This window comes from Thalassophryne amazonica, chromosome 5, assembly GCF_902500255.1.
Source record: "Thalassophryne amazonica chromosome 5, fThaAma1.1, whole genome shotgun sequence".
Lineage (NCBI taxonomy): Eukaryota > Metazoa > Chordata > Actinopteri > Batrachoidiformes > Batrachoididae > Thalassophryne > Thalassophryne amazonica.
This window is the reverse complement of record NC_047107.1, coordinates 14,075,393-14,096,129: the sequence shown is the minus strand read 5'-3', so window position 1 is coordinate 14,096,129 and position 20,737 is coordinate 14,075,393. Positions and strand designations below refer to the sequence as shown.

General features: G+C 43.9%; 1 protein-coding gene across 1 annotated transcript in view; it reads left to right on the top strand.

Annotated features, from left to right (window-relative positions):
- LOC117510113 (protein crumbs homolog 1-like) overlaps nt 1–14,806 on the top strand; it is a 136,959-nt gene extending 122,153 nt beyond the window's left edge. The window contains exons 9-13 of the mRNA XM_034169728.1: nt 2,196–2,361; nt 4,189–5,050; nt 8,758–8,874; nt 9,024–9,150; nt 14,177–14,806. Coding sequence (XP_034025619.1) covers nt 2,196–2,361; nt 4,189–5,050; nt 8,758–8,874; nt 9,024–9,150; nt 14,177–14,398 — 1,494 coding nt within the window. The 3' untranslated portion in view covers nt 14,399–14,806. The remainder of the gene's footprint in view (nt 1–2,195; nt 2,362–4,188; nt 5,051–8,757; nt 8,875–9,023; nt 9,151–14,176) is intronic.
- Nucleotides 14,807–20,737: the final 5,931 nt, after the last annotated feature.

The window sequence follows — 20,737 nt, the reverse complement described above, 5'->3', positions numbered from 1 at the left end:
GATTTCACTCTATAATAGAGTGTATTTAACTGTATTTGGACTTGGACCAAATGTTATACTGGCAGAGTACATTTTACTCTGCAAAATTTACTGTGTTAGTAGCTTCACACCAGCACCCATATTAAGTGCAATAAAGATGTTCTTAAAAAAACAAGCAGACATAAAGTCTGCTGAGCAGGACGTTGGTTTCAAACCAGCAACAATGTCTCATAATTCTGTTAATTACACTGAATGATGTGGATCCAAACAGTCTGGAAAACATATTTTGCTTGATGCTTGTGCAGGAGCAGGTAGCAATTTGGCCCCTAACATGTAGACCTGGGTTCAGTTCCTGATCACTCTGCCTGCCTGTGTCCTTGGACAAGACCATTCTTCTGCATTTTCTCAATCCACCCAGCTGTAAATGGGTGCTGGAATAGTAATCTGCATCAGACTGATGTCCTGTTCATGGGGTTGTCCTAGACTCTCATCATCTTTACATGACAGTAGCCAAAGATAAGCGTCAGCACCAATGGGCCTCAAGGCCTATTTGGGATGTAGACCAGTAGGAGACAATGAATTACTTGACCTAATATCCTCAATCATTTCACTGAAAAAGTGTGAAATTATCTCACAAGTATTCAAGGTTGCATCTGGATAAAAGTTAGAATGAACTTCTAAAAAATTGCTAATTGAACTAAAAATACTCTGCAGCCTATTTGCAGAAACTGAGGCTTCAACCTCCTGCAATACAAAGTAGCTTTTAAAGTATCAACACAAGACTCATACAGTTGGTCACAGCAGGTCCACATCAACACAGTGAGGACTGGCGTCGCTGAATAGGTGTAACCCTAATGAAGGCTGAAGAAGGAGACACGCATGGGTGTGGGGTGATTATTTGAAGAATGACCCACGTTTTCATCTTAACACGTATCCACTATGAAGGTGCCACTATGTGCCTCTCTGTACCCTGCATGTGCCGCATAGCAGCCTCTAGTGAGCCACGACCGACCTGTCATTACAGCCTCGTAGCGCCATGATAGCGCCATGCTAACGCCATGATAACGCCATGTTGGTGCACATTTAGGCATGAGTTTGGTCTGCGCACACACAGTGATCCATTAACAAGATATTAAATCAGCATACTTTTACATACAACAGACATCAACATACAGACATACTTTTATAGCAAGGAACTGCTTATCAAGCTATAAAAAACATTAAAATAATTACCTTAACCTGTTCAAAATACATCCCACATGGAGCAGGAAAGAGAGGGGAAAAAAAGCGTCCAGATGAAACAGTCCTCTGATTCTAGAAGTGATTAGAAGTGTTTTCAACATCCAAGGTTTGGCAGAAAATGATTAATCCACTACAAAATATATAGAGTCCAGCGCACAGAGCAGGTGCAATTGTGTGCGCAAGAGGAGGAGTTGCTCCAAAAATAGCATCTCAGGTCCTGCGAAGGTGCCAGGTGCACGGATAATGGACTTTTTGCAGATTCGTAAGCACCACGCAAATGCCTCTAAGCCGTCGCAGTAACTCGAACACAAACTGCGCCACACTGCTGTTGCTAAATATTGAACATCTTGAAATTAGCGCCACGCTCAGAGAGGAGCCTCGTTAACTGAAGATAATGCCTCTAAGAGCCACTCTGAGCCACTATACTGCCACAATAGCTCACGAAACAAAAAAAAAACAGGGTGTGTGGCTCCTTCTTCACTCGGTGGGACCGAGGCTTTAGCCCAACATCATCTCTAAAGCTCAGGCTCAGCAGTTCTTACCTAATCTTAAAAAAGGATGGTCATTTATTTTCAGTGTTTATGCCACCACTTAGTCAAAATCAAAGAGTCGAACATCACTACACTATGATCCAAGATCCACAGAGTCTGTACCGAAGTTCATGATATTCCGTGTCTTTCAGTTGGCAGCAACTCAACCAGCTGCCACAGTCATCTGTCAGTCCAAAGCTTGAACATGTAGTGATGATGTGCAGTTTGATATTAAAGGAGAACACGGACAGCACGGTTTCATGTGTGTGAACGTCTTACTGTTGGGATGCTCTCTGACAGCTGAGCTGTTTGTAAGGCCTCAGCCCTGTCAGCATTGATCTGTTTGTGTGTCCCTTTGAGCTCAATCCTCACTGCAGACCCACGTGAGAGATTTTACAAATGACCGTCTAATCTGTCCATTGGTGTTTGTGTGTCCCTTCACAGGTTGATCCCTGTTTCAACGGTGGGCAATGTGTGGTCACCTGGAATGATTTCAGATGTGACTGTCCTGTTAACTTCTCTGGCAGGCTCTGTGAGACTCGTGTGTGGTGTGTCGACAACCCCTGTTTTGACAGAGCGCAGTGTGTGGACCTGCAGCACGGCTATGAGTGTGAGTAGACTGTGAGCAGGGATTGTAACTGATCCAGGACAAATCCAGTCTGACTATGTCAAAGTTCACTGGATCTGGCAAACTGCTGATTCCATGAACCACAAAGATAAACCCCTGTAGAAAAAAAAAACTTGAACCCTTACATGAAACCCGACCTCACATGGCTAGTTGTAGGAAGGGCTGGAAATAATAGTGACCAGGATATCTTGACTGTATAACATGATTCCACATAGGTTTATTAATTTTTTTGTAACAGTGACAAAACTTTTACACCTTTTTATCAAGTGCAAAAAAAAAAAAAAAAAATCCCATAAACTACAGTAGTGCTCAGAATAATAGTAGTGCTATGTGACTAAAAAGATTAATCCAGGTTTTGAGTATATTTCTTATTTGCAGGTACAAAGAATTATAGGCTGTTCATCTACAATGATCTCCATTGCTTTAAAATGGACAAAAAAAACAAAAAAAAAAAAACAGAGATGCATGGAAGAAAATGGAAAACAACCATCAAAATGGATAGAAGAATAACCAGAATGGCAAAGGCTCACCCATTGATCAGCTCCAGGATGATCAAAGACAGTCTGGAGTTACCTGTAAGTGCTGTGACAGTTAGAAGACGCCTGTGTGAAGCTAATTTCTTTGCAAGAATCCCCCACAAATTCCCTCTGTTAAATAAAAGACATGCGCAGAAGAGGTTACAATTTGCCAAAGAACACATCAACTGGCCTAAAGAGAAATGGAGGAACATTTTGTCGACTGATGAGAGTAAAATTGTTCTTTTTGGGTCCAAAGGCCGCAGACAGTTTGTGAGATGACCCCCAAACTCTGAATTCAAGCCACAGTTCACAGTGAAGACAGTGAAGCATGGTGGTGCAAGCATCATGATATGGGCATGTTTCTCCTACTATGGTGTTGGGCCTATATATCACATACCAGTTATTATGGATCAGTCTGGATATGTCAAAATACCTGAAGAGGTCATGTTGCCTTATGCTGAAGAGGACATGCCCTTGAAATGGGTGTTTCAACAAGACAATGACCCCAAGCACACTAGTAAAGGAGCACAATCTTGGTTCCAAACCAACAAAATTAATGCTTCGCAGATGTGAAGAAATCATGAAAAACTGTGGTTATACAACTAAATACTAGTTTAGTGATTCACAGGATTGCTAAAAAAAGCAGTTTGAACATAATAGTTTTGAGTTTGTAGCATCAACAGCAGATGCTACTATTATTGTGAACACCCCCTTTTCTACTTTTTTACTAATAGCCCAATTTCATAGCCTTAAGAGTGTGCCTATCATGAATGCTTGGTCTTGTTGGATTTGTGAGAATCTACTGAATCTAATGGTATCTTGTTTCCCATGTAACAATAAGAAATGTACTCAAAACCTGGATTAATCTGTTTAGTCACATAGCACTGCTATTATTCTGAACACTACTGTATGCTCAGGCATTCTCCAGTCCTTTAGTTCTTCAGTAATTTGCCTTCAGTTGGAGTAATGGTTCTTTTATACCAGCAAGACCTTCCCACTTGAAAGGAAATATTCTCTGAGGCCCCCTTTGCAGCCTGCCACCCTGTTGATAGCGACAGATTTTGTTCTGAAATAGGGCTGCACAATTAAATGCATTGTAATCATAATAAAGATATTGGCCTGTGGTACTGAAATAACTAAATCACTTTTGCGCACTGCAGAGTGTGTGCTGCACTGTGGTCTGAGTGCACAGCACCATTAAAATGCAGAAAATAATAATCTCTGTACATAGTAAATCACATGATTTCATAAATGCTTGCAAAAGAACTCACGTGATTATGTCCTCCTGCAGGTCTAACTGAAGCCACTTTCCAGGATAATGCTCTCCAGTTCGTTGCAAACAGTTCCATACTCAGCCCTGTGACCAACATTACCATGGATCTGAGAACACGTGATGAGAATGGTGTGTTGTTACGAGCTACCAACAGAATGGAAGTCTTCTGTTTGGGTCTCCTCAACTCTACCCTACTGGTCAAACTTCGCAGTGGACTGGGTCCTGAGTTGGTTGCTTTCACAAGTGACAAAACCATTGCTGATGGGGCGTGGCACCACATCCAGCTGACTATGGTTGACCCCATGCAGGCAGTCTCTCGCTGGATCCTTACTGTAGATGGAAAGAGGGTGGGATGTAGCTTGACTGTTGGTGGTAATCTCAACTTCCTCAATGAGACCAAGGTCTGGCTGGCTGAGAACTTCACTGGATGTTTGGGTGATGTGAGGGTGGGTGGGGTCTACCTTCCACTTATAAATGTTAGAGACCCCCCTCAGTTGACCCATTTCTCTAGAATAGGTGGTCATGAGCCAATCATAGGATGTCATGGAGCCCCAGTTTGTGAATCCCAGCCATGCCTCAATCAAGGTGTGTGTCAGGACCAGTACAATGAGTTCAACTGCAGCTGCAGCCCAGGATGGGAGGGTGAGGTGTGTCAGACTGAGATAAATGAATGCTTACCAGATCCGTGTGTGTATGGCACTTGTACTGACCAACTGGCAGACTACCAGTGTGACTGCCAGCCTGGTTACACGGGGAAAGACTGCCAAGATGAGGTGGACAACTGTCTGGAATTCAGCTGTGTCAATGGAGGAACCTGCCTGGAACTGACTGGAATTCACACATGTTTGTGTCCTCCCAACTACATCGGTAAACGCTGCCAGTAAGTACAGACCCACACATCAAAAGTGGCTTGAAATGCTGGTTCCTGGATATGATTTTGAATTCACTAGGTACTTTCCCAAAGCCTTACGAGTGAATTGTAAAGTAGAGTAGTGCAAAGTAAGTTAAGTAGTGTCATATCAGAGCAGGTCGCTCAGTGGGAGAGGAGTGGACTTCTGGTCATGTTACCCATCTGTGCCCTTGGACAAGACATTTCATTTGTATTGTCCCAGGCTACTCCCCCAAATTACACAAATCAAATAAAAATGGTGCAGCCTGGGAACATTTAAAAATATCCAGATAAAATTTCATCAGATTATCTCAGACAAAACTCAGCTGTGATCTGAACTTGCCAGACTGTCGCTGCCCACTGCTCCTAGTGTGGCATTTTATGTCTAACTATAAATTATGCAGAGATACAGAGAAAAAAATTCCATTGCATTTGTGCACAAATCACAGAAAAGAAAACCACTGCTGTTTTTTTTAATCCCCATCTTTGTGGTATATACTACTATGCAAATATATTTGCAATATCAAAAAATTTTCAAGCAGCAAAGGTGTTCCAAAAAAAATAAGATTTATTCCTAACTGACATAACTGTTCAGTTCTTGTACCTACACATTGGAAGGAATCAGGGCTTAATTTGAGGGGGAGCAAGCCGGAGCGCGCTCCGGAACCTCTGACGTTGGCTCCGCCAGCTATTTATACTGGAGCCGTGATCCGCCACCTCTCTTGACTAACAATATATATATATATATATATATATAAAAAAAATCACCGCAATTGCTCTCACTGCCAATCACACCGCCGCCCTCCTGTCTGCTGTGCGGAATTGCACCAAATCTGGCAACAGGTCCAGAGGCTACACTCGTTTTGATCCAGATGTTGACCGCAGCCGCAGAGCTCCGTGGCCACCAAGAGAGGACTTGGATTCTTTGCGGGTCAGGCATCCGTACTCCCGGAGGTAGTGAGTGAAGGGAGAGCTGCGCATTGTGTTCTGCGTGTGTCTGTTTATAATCTTCTCGCACAGAAGAAAAAAGAGAGTGTTTACACAAGAGAGAAAAGTGAGAAAATGTTAATGCCTGTTTGAGAAAGGTGTGTAGTGAGGGGTTTTACAGCCTTAAAACATCTATAATAATTGTAAAAAAATAGCGCTACTTCGCGGATTTCGTTTATCGTGGGTTATGCTGCATTCACACCGGGCGCGATCAGACGCTACAAATTAAGGGGGGTCGCGTGGCGACAGATGCGCCTCCTTCACCCGGTGGGTCGCTCTGCTTGGGTGGACTTTTGCTGTGAAAATTCGCCCCGGTGCGTCATCAAATAGGAGGAGCTTCCATTCCGCTCAGCGTCAAGTCATCATGACGGACCTTGATCACACGGAGCAAGTTGTTGTGAAAAGCTCCCAATACAGAGAGTATCATTATTTGCTGCAGGAGTTGCGTCTGGATGACAGCCGCTTTCAGCGGTCCTTCCGCCTCTGTGGGACCCAGTTTGAGGACCAACTGTCCCGTTCACGCGCGCACATGTAAACAGTTAAAAAAAAGAAACTCCGCTGCTTGCTGCAGCTCGCTCCTCCCCCAAAAAACTCTGTCATAATTGTGTTTAGAAACCAGTCACCATTTGTTTTATTATACATTTGTGTAGTTAAGTAAAATAATCTCCATGGATGATTCCCTCGCGCGCGCATGTAAACTAAAAATAAAAAGAAACTCCTCTCCCGCTGCTGTGGGGCTGCTGCTCGCTCCAAAAACTCTGTCATGATTGTGAAATAAAGGACAAAAGAGACATAAGTCCTGCTCACAGACTGCTACCAGAGACAGGACATGTTCACATCCTCAGTCAAACTCCAGACATCTCCACGTCACTACATATCCAGTCCCTGATTGGTCATCGCGGCGCGAAGAGACAAAAAAGTTCAGATTTTTCAACTTGGGGAGGAGGGCAACGTGACGTGACGTGATGCAATATCGCGCCACAAACGCGCAAAACGCTCAAAATTGCTTCACTCGCGTCGCGCTGCGCGGTTTGGCGCCAAAACGCGTCCTTACATAGGGATTACATGGCAACCTGTGGCTGCAGTCGCTCATGTCGTGCCCAGTGTGAACGCGGAGAATGTAACTCCCACGATAAACGAGGGACCACTGTACATCATTAAACAGGAATTTTTACTCTATCCGGATTTGGTGTGACTAGTGTTATTAGGCCTACAATACATGCCCAGTTTATTTTCCGTGTGGCGCACAGCGTTGTTCGCAAGCCCCCCCCCCCCCCCCCCCCCCCCCCCCGCCCTTCTTTTTTTTTCTGCACCGGAGCCACCCATCCTCTGCGCTCCGGGACCTCACACTTTACAAATTAAGCACTGGAAGGAATGAAGTGCTATATTTACTTAATCTAAAGTATACAATTAACTAACAACTTTCATTCATTTATTTTCTGCTGCTTATCTGGGTTTGGATCGTGGTAGAGTTTTAACTTGCACTTGTAGATGTAGCGACGAACTATGTTAACTGACAATGGTTTTCTGAAGTGTTCCTGAGTCCACCCGGTAAGATCCTTTACACAATGATGTCAGTTTTTAATGCAGTGCCGACTGAGGGATTGAAGATCACGGACATTCAGTGTTGGTTTTCGGCCTTGCCGCTTATGTGTAGAAATTTCTTCAGATTCTTTGAATCTTCTGATTATATTATGGACTGTAGATGATGGAATCCCTAAATTCCTTGTAATTGAACATTGAGAAACATTGTTCTTAAATTGTTGGACTGTTTTTCCATGCAGTTGCTCACAAAGTGGTGATCCTCGCCTCATCTTTGCTTGTGAATGGCTGAGCCTTTTGGGGATGCTCCTTTTATACCCAATCATGACACTCACCTGTTTCCAATTAACCTATTCACCTGTGGAATGTTCCAAACAGGTGTTCCTTGAGCATTCATCAACTTTCCCAGTCTTTTGTTGCCCATCCCAGGTTTTTTGCAACGTGTTGCAGGCATCCATTTCAAAATGAACAAATATTTGCACAAAAACAAAAGTCTATCAGTTTGAACATTAAATATCTTGTATTTGTGGTGTATTCAATTGAATATAGGTTGAAGAGGATTTACAAATCATTGTATTCTGTTTTTATTTAAATTTCACACAATGTCCCAACTTCATTGGAATTGGGGTTGTAGAGACCTGATTGCACGTTGCAGTGCCCCCCACAGGTTACCTCGAGGGACCCGGTTGTACACCTTTTCCAAGTCCACAAAACACATGTAGACTGGTTGGTTGTACTCCCAGGAACCTTCTAATGCCCTTGCGAGGGTAAAGAGCTAGTCCACCATTCCACAACCAGGACAGAACCTGCATTGCTTCTTCTGTTTCTGAGGTTCGACTAAAGGTCTAAGTCTCCTCTCCAGTACCCTGGCATAGGCTTTCTTAGGGAGGCTGAGAAGTGTGATCCCTCAATAATTACAACACACTGTAATAGCTTGTTGCAATTAATTGTGTATTTTGTTTCCCATTTAAACAACCAATTTATGAGGGACTGCTTGACATGACTTGATTAAGCAAATCAAGAATTTAATTTCTTTGACTGTGCATACTGTATGGTTGTGAAATATTCTGGAATGATATAATACATTTTGAGATAATGTTGATCAAAGGTGATACTGTGCAGTGATGAATTGAAAGTGTTCAGACTTGCGTATCATATACTTTCATCAGGTGGCGCTTCCCTCCTGTAGCATGTGATGCGTACACAGAGTGCCTGAATGGAGGCGTCTGCGTGGGAGATGAACTGGGGGGCAACTGCACCTGTAAACCGGGATACATTGGAACCAGGTGAGGGGGCGCTGCTGAGTACAATCCACCTGATACCACCATTCAGCTCAAGTGTGTCTGACCTCGACTGGGTGTAAGGTCATGGGAGGTGGTTTGAGCTACTACTCTGTCAGTCAGTGTTGTGTTAAATCCCTCATGATGTGTTTCAGGTGTGAGACAGAAATAGACGAGTGTGTGTCCAGCCCGTGTCTGAATGGCGCCACCTGTTTGGACAGATTCAACCACTTTCAGTGTGTGTGTGTGCGAGGCTTCAGCGGGAAGTTGTGTGACCACAGTGTAAGTGAAAGGCACATTTCCACCCTCACTGGGTTCACTCACATTTACAGCATGTACAGTGAGCTGATTTTAAACAGCAACACTTAAGCCCCCGTCACACATAGCAAGAATGTGGAGGAACCATTCTGACATGGCAAATATTGCCATAATCCAACGCAGTCAGGAGGAAAAGACGCGTGGTAAACTGTGGTCCTAATGCATCCGGTCTGCCTCGTGCACACCTGCCGGATGCAGCCCAAACATATTTCAGACAACAGTCAGATGACACAGACTGCTGTTAGACAGCACCAACATTGGAGCTGTCACTCACCCACTCACTCATCCACACAATCAAATCTTCGCTCGTCCTCACATTCCCAGGGCTAAACTGGCCTCTCATCAGTGTGTGTCTCACATGACGGAGTGCGCGCATGCATGTGTGTAGAATAGGTGATCCGAGTGATGAGTGTGTGTCCACTCAGCTGCCCGTGTGTTCACAATGGCTGAACGAGTTGCGTGTGCCTGCTGTGTAGAACAGGTGATCAAAGCAATGTGCGAATGTGTGGCCGAAATGTTCGCTCAGCTGCATGTATATGTGTTCATAAACACTGTACCAGCCACTCCACGTGCACATGCGAGCGCAGGAGCTGTCCATCCAGAAAGCGCGCAAACAGTTGACAGCTGTCAGTGACCACCTGCTGTTAGCCGATGAAAAATCCCTTGTTTTGATGTGTTTGATCAGTATATATTTGCATTGCTAGATGTTATTTGTCTGTCTGGACTCCTAACTGCTGTTGAACTGTTGCTGGCAGTGCGCCAATTTCCCACGTGCGCAACTTTAAGATGCAGCCAGGGACTTTCTCTTTTCCTCTTTTTTAAATTTTTTTTGTTGTCGTTTAATTGATATGCATCTTAACACAATTGTAGCTGGATTATTGTTGTGGGACGGCACTTCACATGGGATTTATTCACACCAGAGGTGGATTATGTATTTGTCATCTGATTGGACGTTGCCAGCACACAGCATAGCCGGTGTGAAGGGAGTTGACCAGCTGTCTTGCGCTGCGCTTTTAGAACGCGAGGTACCGGAGGTGAGTTGAGATGAGATGAGATTTTATTGTCATTGTCATTACACAAGTGCAACAACAATGAAATTGCATTTACACTCCAATTACCTCATACAAATACAGCAATTAATCCACCAATTATTACTAGTTTAATCCACAATTATTACTTGTTTACCATAGTAATGGCACACATCAGAATTAAAGACAACACAAATACATTTGACATTGTTTATGTGCACTAAACTTGAAGGAGTCGTCATCCAAATTGAGGTAAAGTGCGTGAAGGCCGCAGCAGGCGGGGCCCGCGCCGCCCAGCTTGGGGGGGTTAAAGGCTACAGCAGTAAAAACCACGCTGCCTTCAAGGAGGTAGGGAGGAAGCCAGGGTGAGGGGAATGGAGAGACATGGGGGGGTAATAGGGATGAAGGGAGGGAGACATGTGTCGTGTGCAGATGAGTTAAGTTTCTGTCAGATTCTGTCGGTGTGTGTGTAAAGTCTGATGTTGCTAGGCAACAGCAGGCTTGGGGGGGTAGATAGATGAGAAGGGGGAGCCAAATTCCTTCACCAAGGCCATAGATCCTTCTGGGGGAAGAGCAGGGCATTTGACCTTCAGGAGCCGATAACGCTGCCATGTTGATGTTAGGTAGAGAGATACAGAATTCCATTTACTGCACCTCTGACTGTCTAGAGTCCAAATTTATGAAGAATATTCTCCGGGCCTCAGCAGCACATTCCTTTGCAATGCAGCGATTCTGCATTTGAGTTCAAGAGTTCACGCAGTCTGACATTACACAGCATTGCCCAACTCATTAATCATGATGGACAGATGAGAGTTACATGTTTATTTATGTCACTATGTGTTGGGCAAACATTTCCACATCATACCTGCTACAGACTTAGGAGGTGTACATGTAATAATACGTGTATTGCAGTGGTGACATCCCGTTCAGCTGTGTTGCAGCACTGCACCAAGCCTCTGGTGCGCACAGAGTGCCTCATACATGCTATTACATACAACATTTCCTTCACCCTCCCTGGCCAGGGTCCAGTGGAGGTGGACAAACATGATACAACATGTCGACAGGCTTTGTTGTGACCGATTGATCTCAGAGCTCAATCAACTGCGATCAGATCATTTCAGATGCAGTTTTTCTGCCATCAGAATATGCAAATTACAGTTAGATGGTTAGACGGCGCCTGAAGAGTTTTGAGCATATGCACCACATTTGGGGCCGCCGGCTGATTTTGACCAACTATGTTGACTTCCACAGATGGCTGTCAGAACGTTTTGGAACTGAAATCCGACACTTTTCGGATGTGCTCCAATTCATAAGTCCAACGCCACTCTGCGTGATTCTGGCTATGTGTGACGGGGGTATTAACGTTCATCAAATCAGATCACTGATTTACTTTGTCCTATATCACAATAAATATCATCAAGACACTTTTACAAAGAAAGCTAGTCTACATAGTAATGGCTGTGTATACTTTACTGGCACTCAATGTTCCTCCAAGACAGTGGTTCCCAAAGTGTGGGGTGCTCCCCCTAGGGTGGGTGTAGAGGAATTGCAGGGGGAATGTGGCAAGGCAAATGAATTTGCATCATTGCAAACAGTTTGTTGCTGAAGGATTTTTGTGTATGCTTGGCTGCATTGCATTTTGTGATACATTAAGCAACCAGGAAAGTCACAATACTCTACACAATACTTTATATTTAGTTAAAATATTATAAATGCAATATTTATATAACTAATATTTTTTATTGTTATACAGTTTTGTGTGCATTTTGGTGGTTTATAAGAAGGAGGAAGACATCCAGCTGACTTCCTTCTATTATAGTACAAATATATTCCTGTTTAATATCCAGAAAGTATCAAATGAACATTAAGTGAATGTTTGTTGCAGATGTGCGCTGCGTGGAACAACTGATTTGATCAGAATGTGCAGTGCTGGTGGAGAGCTGCTTCCGCCTCCTGAGGCGTCGGATGGTTTACCAGAATGTCTTTTAGGCTGACCGATAGTCCTCCTCCATAGCCTCCCCGAACTCCTCCCAGACCCGAGTTTTTGCCTCTGGACAGCACGGGCTGCGGCACACTTGCCTGCCGGTACCTGTCAGCTGCCTCTGGGGTCCCACCTACCAACAAAGATAAGTAGGACTCCTTCTTCAGCTTGATGGCATCCCTTACTTCCGGTGTCCACCACGGGGTTCGGGGATTGCTGCCGCGACAGGCACCAGAGACCTTGCGACCACAGCCACGAGCAGCCGCATCGACATTGGAGGTGGAGAACGTCTCCAACCTCCCCCGGGATCTGGGAGAAGCTCTCCCGGAGGTGGGAGTTGAAGACCTCGCTGACAGAGGGTTCCACCAGTTGTTCCCAGCAGACCCTCACGATACGTTTGGGCCTGCCAGGTCTGACCGGCTTCCTCCCCTCCCAGCGGATCCAACTCACCACCAGGTGGTGATCAGTCGACAGCTCTGCCCCTCTCTTCACTCGAGTGTGCGAGATACATGGCCGAAGGTCAGATGATACGACTACAAAGTCGATCATCGACCTCCGGCTCAGGGTGTCCTGGTGCCACGTGCACTTATGGACACCCTTGTGCTCGAACATGGTGTTCGTGATGGACAAACTGTGACTAGCACAGAAGTCCAACAATTGAACACCACTCAGGTTCAGATCGGGGAGGCCGTGCTTCCCGATCACCCCCCTCCAGGTCTCACTGTCGCCGCCCACGTGGGCGTTGAAATCTCCCAGGAGAACAATGAAGATCAAATCATCAATTAATGATTAATCAAACAATATTAATCATTACTATTATTGATTAATTATTATTAGTACTATTAAAATTAATTACTAATTAATTAATTATCAATGCTATGAATTATTATTATTATAAATTACAAATTAATTACATTAATTAACATGACATGATTGCGATGCGTCAAAGAAATCTGCGACTTCTATTTCTTTGCATTTACACAGAAAGGCGAGAAAATAAAAAGAGCAAACAGGCTACTGCAACAAGTTGCATTTCAGTTGCCATGTTAACAAACAGTGAAGACGGCAGTTTGACACGGGCAGTTTTTTTTTTCCCCCTAAGGACGAGGGGTGTCTCAATTCATAGGGCTAGAGGCATACCCCTTCACCTTACCCCATGTTTTAAAGGGGTAGGGGTAGGGCCAGGGCCAAGGGGAAGGGGAAGGGGTACAAAAGAGAATTGAGATTGGGAGTTAGTGTCCTCAGTTCCAAAACACTTATTGAGTGTTGTTAGAAGGAAATGTCATGTAACATAGTGGTAAACATACCACTGTCCCAGCTTTTTTGAAATGTCTTGCAGGCATCCATTTCAAATGAGCAAATATTTGCACAAAAACAATAAAGGTTTATCAGTTTTGAACATTAAATATCTTGTCTTTGTGGGTATTCATTGAAGGTTATACGTTGAAGAGGATTTGCAAATCGTATTCTGTTTTTATTTACATTTCACACAACGTCCCAACTTCATTGGGGTTGTAATTGGCCTCTTTGTCTTGGTCTTACATCGCCCTGTAAACAATCCCCAGCTTGAGGTCTTTCCCAGCTATCAGGAGGACTTTTCCTGCAGTCAACAGGTGTTTCCCGGCACTCACTGAACCTTTCCCCAGGTTCAGTCCAAACACAGGGTTTATCATCTACAAATCCATCTAAATTGACCGTAGGTGGGAGTGAGAGTGTTCGTGTGTTTGTCTGTCTACATGGGGCCCTGTAATGGATTCACGAGTGTGACCAGGTGAAACACTGAGGTATAAGGTTGAAAGTTTATTTCTGAAACCTCACAAGATTTAACAGCAAAAATAAAGCATAATTCATGAGAAATGGTTAGCATTAATATTTATATTGGGCTGGTGTGGTTTGGTTTTTAATCCATGAAGAAATATGTCAATCCAACAAAACAACATTGCTCTGAATTCACGTCACATCGCTGTTTGTGCTCTGGCAGAAAGAGGAGCCTCTGGAGGGCGTGGCCTGGCTGGCGGTGACCATCCCCTTGGCCACCCTGTGTGTCTTACTGGCCATCCTGGCTGTGTTTTTCCTCGTCATGACAGCGCGTAAGAAGCGGCAGTCGGAGGGAACCTACAGCCCCAGTTCACAGGAAGTGGCCGGTGCCAGGCTGGAGATGGGCAGTGTTCTCAAGGTGCCTCCTGAGGAGAGGCTGATCTGAGGCCTGCTACCTCACCTCACCACATCCAGCTGAAAAACAGCATGATGCAAACCTACGAGCGAAGGATTAGTGCCAACCCGGGACAGTGACCAAAGCCTTCCTGAGGTTCAGTGAGGTCACTGATGTCTGACACTGGAGGTCAGTCTGAGGCCATGTTTGAACAGGACTTAAGTTATGGACATCATGAAGCACTGGTCCAGTCCCAGTGTCGCCAAGCCCTGACCCTGAACCCTAACCCCTGAACCCTCACAGACATAAAAGGTGTCCCCTGGAAAATGAGTGCAAGAGGTTAGAGGGGTTCAACGTGGTATAAATAGGAATGGAACACATCATGTTACCTCAACACTGACATGTTGCTTCCTATTATGCACTAAAAAATATTTTACCCTACTTATAAGATTTATGCATTTTAATACATCTAAAATTTTCATCCACTTGGATTGCAGTTGGGCAGCATGGTGGCTTAGTGTTAGCACTGTTGCCTCACAGCAAGAAGGTCATGGGATCGATTCCCACCTGTGGCCTTTCTGTGTGGAGTTTTGCATGTTCCGGCTTCCTCCCACATCCAAAGACATGCAGGTTAGGTGGACTGGAAACTTGAAATTGTCCATAGGTGTGAATGTGTTGTTTGTCTGTATGTGGCCCTGTGAGACTCTTGGTGTCCTGTCCAGGGTGTACCTGCCTCACACCCTATGACTGCTGGGATAGGCTCCAGCTCCCCAATTGGAGTAAGCGGTTGTGGATTCCAGTTTAACTTCCTCTAATAAACTTAATTAGGCCATTTGTCAGTCTTACTGGTTCATGTGATACAAAATGGGATTTATTTATGATAAATCCATAATCTGGTTGTCATGTATTAAAACACATAGAGTTTATTAATTGGCTCCTATTACCCAAATCTCATTTTTACCTTTTTCATTAATGCTTGACTGACATGTTAACCTCACATTAGGTTTATTAGTATCAACAATATAATCCAAATGGGTGGAAATGTAATATGCAATTAAAATGTATACATCTAATTTTAGTCTGAGGACCTTTCATTTTATTTATTATTTTTTTATTTTTCCTTTTTCTTCATGGCCAAGGCATTTGAGGGGTTGACTGTGTGGTTTGAACATGTTCTCTGCTGTGGCCTTACAGAGGTAAATATCAAATAATTAATTTACTGTATTTTTCATAAAGAGCACCAACAAAGAAAAACATTTACGAACTGATTGATGGAAAAAACTGTGTGTGCAATATGTTTGCATTCCACTGATTCCATATTTGTTATGTTTTGATCCTTACCAATGTTGGAAAATATTAATTATTATTATTATTATTATTATTATGGGGCTGCACGGTGGTTAGTGGTTAGCATTGTTGCCTCACAGCGAGAAGGTCTGGGTTCAATTCCCGTGGCCTTTCTGTGTGGAGTTTGCATGTTCTCCCCGTGTTTGCGTGGGTTTCCTCCATGTGCTTGGGTTTCCTCTCACATCCAAAGACATGCAGGTTAGGTGGATTGGAATCTTTGAAATTGTCCGTAGGTGTGTGTGTGTGTGTGTCTGTGTTTGTTTGTCTGTTTGTGGCCCTGCGACAGACTGGCGTCCTGTCCTGGGTGTACCCTGCCTTGTGCCCTATGACTGCTGGGATTGGCTCCAGCCCCCCGCGACGCTTAATTGGACTAAGCGGTAGAAGATGAATGAATGAATGAATTATTATTATTATAAATTTAGGCTCACCTGTGCACACACTGTGCCCAGTCCCCTGGGGCCCTGCAAAGGATAACGGCTGAGGAGCGAGTCAGTCCTTCCTGTGCCGGGCGTCATATGTGACACGACTTTGAGTCTTCACACTGACAGTAAATGGTGTGTATGTGTGAGAAAACATCCTGGTTTTCTGTGTCCTTGTTTACATTGTTGTATTTGTCTCGGTTCCGTCGAAATCAGCAGATTGAATTTACTGAAGCACGTTTTTCTGTGCTGAATCTAATTTGTTGAATTTGGCATTATTATGTGTTTGTTTTTGGATTTTGCTGAGTTTAATGTTTCACAATGTTATATATATATATTTGGATGCTGACACTTTTTAAAAAAGTTTTTATGTTTATCAGAGCAGATACTAAACAAGAGCTCAAGGCGCCGACTGTCAGCTTTAATTTAAGGCACATTAAATCGAGGATACAGTGAATTCAGTTTGAAGGAGACATGAGGTGATAATCAGTGAATTGCTACTAACCCTCCAAAATGATGCATGCGCAGTGAAGGCAGGGCAGACTGAATTTTAGGGGAGACCGTTTGGTCGGTGACACCGGCTTCGTGCCACATCCAAAGGCATGAAGGTTAGGTGGACTGGTGATTCTAAATTGACAGTAAGTGTGAGTGAGAGGTCGAGGATACATCTTGCACATGCACTAGGACCATGGAGCTGTATATAAGAACTAGAAAGTGCACTCCCATTGCTCCACACTAAACAAAAAATGTCCCTTCATGGACAGCGACATGACGTCTCCTAACCGGGCAAAATATTGATGAAGTACCCGGATGTTAATGCATTTTCAATGGAGATTCGCGACTGAACACACTCAGAAAAATGCTCACAAAATACGTGTTAAAATGCCATTTTGACCTGGATATCGAGACAGTAAAATTTAATTATATTAAATTATGTCAGGAAAGTATTAAACTGACTCTGACACACACCCATTCCCAAATATTAGTGGTGAAAGTTACACGGATCTGTGCTGTTAAGCTACGCTGCTCGGCTGAGCTGCTGCTGAGTTCAACGCAGAGCGGCTCCTAAAACCATTACAATACATTATATATATTATATTTTACCACTCACAGCGAGAAGGTCGTGGGTTCAGTTCCCGTGGCCTTTCTGTGTGGAGTTTGCATGTTCTCCCCGTGTGTGCGTGGGTTTCCTCCGGGTGCTCCAGTTTCCTCCCACATCCAAAGACATGCGGGTTAGGGTGGATTGGAGTCTTTAATTATCCATAGGTGTGTCTGTGCTTGTTTGTCTGTTTGTGGCCCTGCGACAGACTGGTGTCCTGTCCTGGGTGTACCCCGCCTCGCGCTCTATGCTGCTGGGGATAGGCTCCAGCCCCCTGCAACCCTTAATTGGACTAAGCGGTAGGAGATGAATGAATGAATATTTTTACACAATTATCCTTTATTGACCGAGTTTCATTCATGAAGTCATTGGTGTGGGTACACATCTCTATGTATGGGTGTGACTGTGAGCAGCACAGCGCGGGTCATTATAATCTCTTTATTTTAAGGTGCAAAAAAAAATAATAAATCCCAGTCTTGTTGAACAATTTAATCACTAACGACAAGTACTTTAACTAGACATTGGTCTAGCAGTGGAAAATATCAACTAGACATAAGTGAAGAGTTAATGGTCTGTGTCATCAGGCGACACAGGTACAGCACGAGACATACAGCTGTTTATCAGCCAGATATCACGGACAAAGTGACAAGAAGAACCAAAAACACTTACTTATGGAAGGAAATATTGTCTCCCTTGTTCCTCCGTTTGTGGCTTTGCCAACATGCACAGCTTTCTGGTATATTCCACCTGTTTCTTGACGAGACTAAGTGAACTTCTATGCACGCAAATCACGGAATTAAAATGGCAATTGCGCCTCCTTGTTGGCACACGGCTCAGTGCTACTGCGCTCCCTAGTTCTTATATACAGCTCCATGGCTAGGACACATCATCAGTGATGTAACCTGGGGTCAATGGGTGTGTCGGGTCTTACAACATCAGACACCCTCGCCCAGGTGACCCGACCGGGGTTGATCAGACTCCGGCCTGTGTTCCAGCAGCGTTTGCCCACGGATCTGCCCTCTTGATCCATAGCCACCTTGTGGCTTTCTTTGCAGCATCAGTAGCAGACCTAATGGCCTTCCTCTTTGCCCTACCAGAGAGGCCTAGCAATGTGAGAACTTTGCAGCGAGACCGCCCTGCAAGTCCTTGGCAACCCACCTCCAAACATTCGTAGTGCGTCTTCCAACATTGCCTCCTGCTTTCGTCCACCAGCTCCTGGTACTTGGCACGAGTGTGAATGTGTTTGTTTAAATCTGTCAGCCTGGTAATAGACCAGTAACTAGTAACTGGTTTACTATGTTACTTTTCTTAGAACAACAAAAACTTGTCAACAGACGTAGTTCACTTAAGTGAAGAAAGAGAAGATCAAAAGAGAAGAAAAATGGCTGTTGCCTAATAGTTATTAAAGTCTAGACCAAAAAAAAAAAAAAACAAAACAAAAAAGATTTGACTGTTTTTTGTCAATAATGTGATTGATAACGGATCACAAGATTTGGCAGGAGCAGCGGGATTCTTGAAATAACCGTCATCATTTGGGGAATGGTGTCAAATTTGAGAAGCACTTCTCAAATCACCAAATAGGAAAATTTCTCTTTTCATCAATGCAGCATAAGACACATCTGATCAGGAAACAGCTGGACAGACACCTGTCCAATTACATTTGCTCTCTTAAAAGTATGTTTATGTGTGTATCTGGAGGGGTCACACTCAAAATGTGCTGTAATCTTGAGTAAAGCTGAAACTATGAGCTCATATTTATTCAATTTAAAAGGTAAAGAGCCACATCAGTGGCACTGCCCAAATATATATGAGTCTGTTGGCTGTGCTGTATTTGTGCATTGTGAGTCTCGTCAGCGCCCTCTGTGGTAGGGTGGATGAGTGAATGAGGTTCCCTGGTTGTGTTCATATTTGCTGTGTTTTTTCTTTTTGTAATTATGTTTGATGGATTGTACTGAAGTCACTGGATTTAACATGAAGATGTTACAGATCACAGCAAAAATCACAGAAAACTAACACACCTGCTGTTTTCTGACAGAAATGAATTCTAATTAATAACTGGTCTGAATGACTGTCCTCCCCCTGCAGTGTGGTCAGGTTTTTGTGCATAAACCTATTTGGTGTACAACAATTTATTATATTTTTTGTACATTCCTTTAGTCATGCAGTAGTGTGCAAATGTTTAAGGTATTCTCGAACTGTGATAAAATGTTTCATTTTTTTTTCCTCATCAGTGAGGTAACAGAAAATCTCATTAAAGCGTTTTTTTTTGTAAATGGGACAACAAAGAGGACAAGTATTTTTTGAGGTGAAATGTGGTCACACATTTGACTTATTGCATAAACATTACAGATTTAACATTACAGCTTTTCATTATTTTGAAAGGTTTTAGGCACATTAAATCAGCCTTAAGCATTTGCACAGTATTGTATATGTACGAAGTCTATTAGAAAAGTATCCAACCTTATTTTTTTCAAAAACCATATGGATTTGAATCACGTGTGATTACATCAGACATGCTTGAACCCTCGTGGGCATGTGAGAGTTTTTCACGCCTGTCGGTTACGTCATTTGCCTGTGGGCAGTCTTTGAGTGAGTAGTCGCCCACCCTCTCGTCGTTTTTTTCATTGTTTAGGAATGGCTCAGAGACTGCTGCTTTGTTTGATAAAAATTTTTTCAAAAACTGTAAGGCACAACTGAGTGGACACCATTCGATAAATTCAGCTGGTTTTCGGTAAAAGTTTTAACGGCTGATGAGAGATTTTGGTCTGGTAGTGTCGCCGTAAGGACGGCCCACGGCGCCTGATGGCGATCTGCGCTTCGAGGCGGCAGCGTCTCGCTGTTTCAAGTTGAAAACTTCCACGTTTCAGGCTCTGTTCACCCAGTAAGTCGTCAGAGAACAGAGAACTTCAGAAGAAGTTGGCCATGAGGAGTTTATTCAGACATTCCATTGTTAACGGACATTTTGTAATGAAAGAACGTGCGGGCAGAGTCGCATGTCGCGCCGGACCCGACAGCGGGGGGGTCACGACAGCGAAAAACACCTCCGTTGGAAACCTAACGGACAAGTTGGAACATGCCCAAGCTGTTAAACAATTTCTCAGTTACTCACTTGTTCAAAGTCATCAAAAGCCGCCTGAATTTTACAAATGGTTTTCAACACGGAGGTGTTCTTCCTGTCGCGGCGCACACAGATTTGCCGAGTCGTCATGGAAACGACTCGGCAAATTTGCGCGCACGTCTTTCATTACAAAATGTCCTTAAACAGTGGAATGTCCGCATAAAGTCCTCATGCCGGCCTCTTCTGAATCTTCTCTGTTCTCTCACGACGTCCTGGGTGAATTAAGCCTTAAGGTCCAAAATTTTGATAAAGCAACGCGCGCCGTCTCGAGCAGCGTGTGAAACAAAGAAATTCAGCCGAGAGGGCGGGACCACATCTCACTCAAGGCCTGCCCACAGGGAAATGACGTCACCAACACGCATGAAAAAACTCACGCATGTGCACGAAGGTTCAAGCATGATTGGTGG